Here is a 1,112-nt window from a genome sequence, read left to right as displayed (position 1 = left end):
AAAAAAAAATGATATTATGAAAAACCTTATTCTTGTTTAATGGGTACGGACCCTCCAGCTCTTGATGAAAGGGTTGCTGAAATCCCTATCATTATGGGACGGGAGGGCATTGATTAATAAAAGGGACGAGTTTTGGTTGGGACAAGCTATTGAATGCATGGAATTGAGGCCAGTCTTACTAGGCAAGACAGAAACCAATACTAGAACTACAAGATGATACCTTAGGGGCTAAGATCGTAACAAGAAGTAACTAGGGAAGTTTAGTGCAGCTGGACCTTTGATGGAGAACTCTGTCTGTTTGAATGGGATTCATGGGTCTTTGTACCGTGTTTTTATGCTAATGTTGCCACTTAGCTTGTCAACATCGCCAATTATGTTGATATTTGTTTTCCTTTCATAAAAATAAAAATAAATTATGTTGATATTTGTTTTAACAATTTTATAGGTACGTATGGTTACTGGAGACAATCTTCAAACGGCAAAAGCAATAGCTGTAGAGTGTGGGATATTAGGATCAAATGGAGATGCTACGGAGCCAAATCTTATTGAAGGCAAGGCATTCCGTGCCATGTCTGAGACGCAGAGGCTGGAATTGGCTGATAAAATTTCGGTATTTCAGTTAACTTGGTAGCCCAAATGTTTTTGTTGTTGTCTATGTTCTATTAATTCGAGTGGCATGGATGACATTTCGTATTATCATTTCACACATAGGTGATGGGTAGGTCATCTCCAAATGACAAACTCTTGCTTGTACAAGCATTGAGGAAGAAGGGTCACGTTGTTGCCGTTACTGGAGATGGTACTAACGATGCTCCTGCACTACATGAGGTTTGCTCTTTCACTAATTGCTAAAAATCTGTGTACTTGTTCTTTTACTTACACGCAAAATATTGGAGCATGCAAAGGCCAATTTTAGGTTTCAATAGTCAGAATTTGAATCAGCTTATATGGTGGTATGTAAATGAAATTTTATCTAATTCCCGTTTCTGGGATTGAGTTGACTAAGATAGTTAAGATCATCATTTTGGTGCTGGATTGGGATTTGGAACAGGTGTTTTCAATATGATTTTTAAATCCTGTGGATTCATGAATGCCATTAACGAATATTTATT

The 1,112-nt window shown here is 37.5% G+C and overlaps 1 protein-coding gene across 1 annotated transcript; it reads left to right on the top strand.

Moving 5' to 3' along the window:
- The first annotated feature begins 415 nt into the window (after nucleotides 1–415).
- Nucleotides 416–867, top strand: LOC111386923 (calcium-transporting ATPase 10, plasma membrane-type-like). Its single transcript, XM_023011425.1, has 2 exons — nucleotides 416–610; nucleotides 712–867. Exons 1-2 carry the CDS (start codon nucleotides 452–454, stop codon nucleotides 850–852), a joined length of 300 nt encoding a protein of 99 aa, XP_022867193.1. The 5' UTR covers nucleotides 416–451; the 3' UTR covers nucleotides 853–867.
- Nucleotides 868–1,112: the final 245 nt, after the last annotated feature.

Source organism: Olea europaea, unplaced genomic scaffold, assembly GCF_002742605.1.
Source record: "Olea europaea var. sylvestris unplaced genomic scaffold, O_europaea_v1 scaffold37885, whole genome shotgun sequence".
NCBI classification, from domain to species: Eukaryota; Viridiplantae; Streptophyta; class Magnoliopsida; order Lamiales; family Oleaceae; genus Olea; species Olea europaea.
Note: the sequence above shows the minus strand (reverse complement) of the source record. Positions and strands in the feature narration are given on the sequence as shown.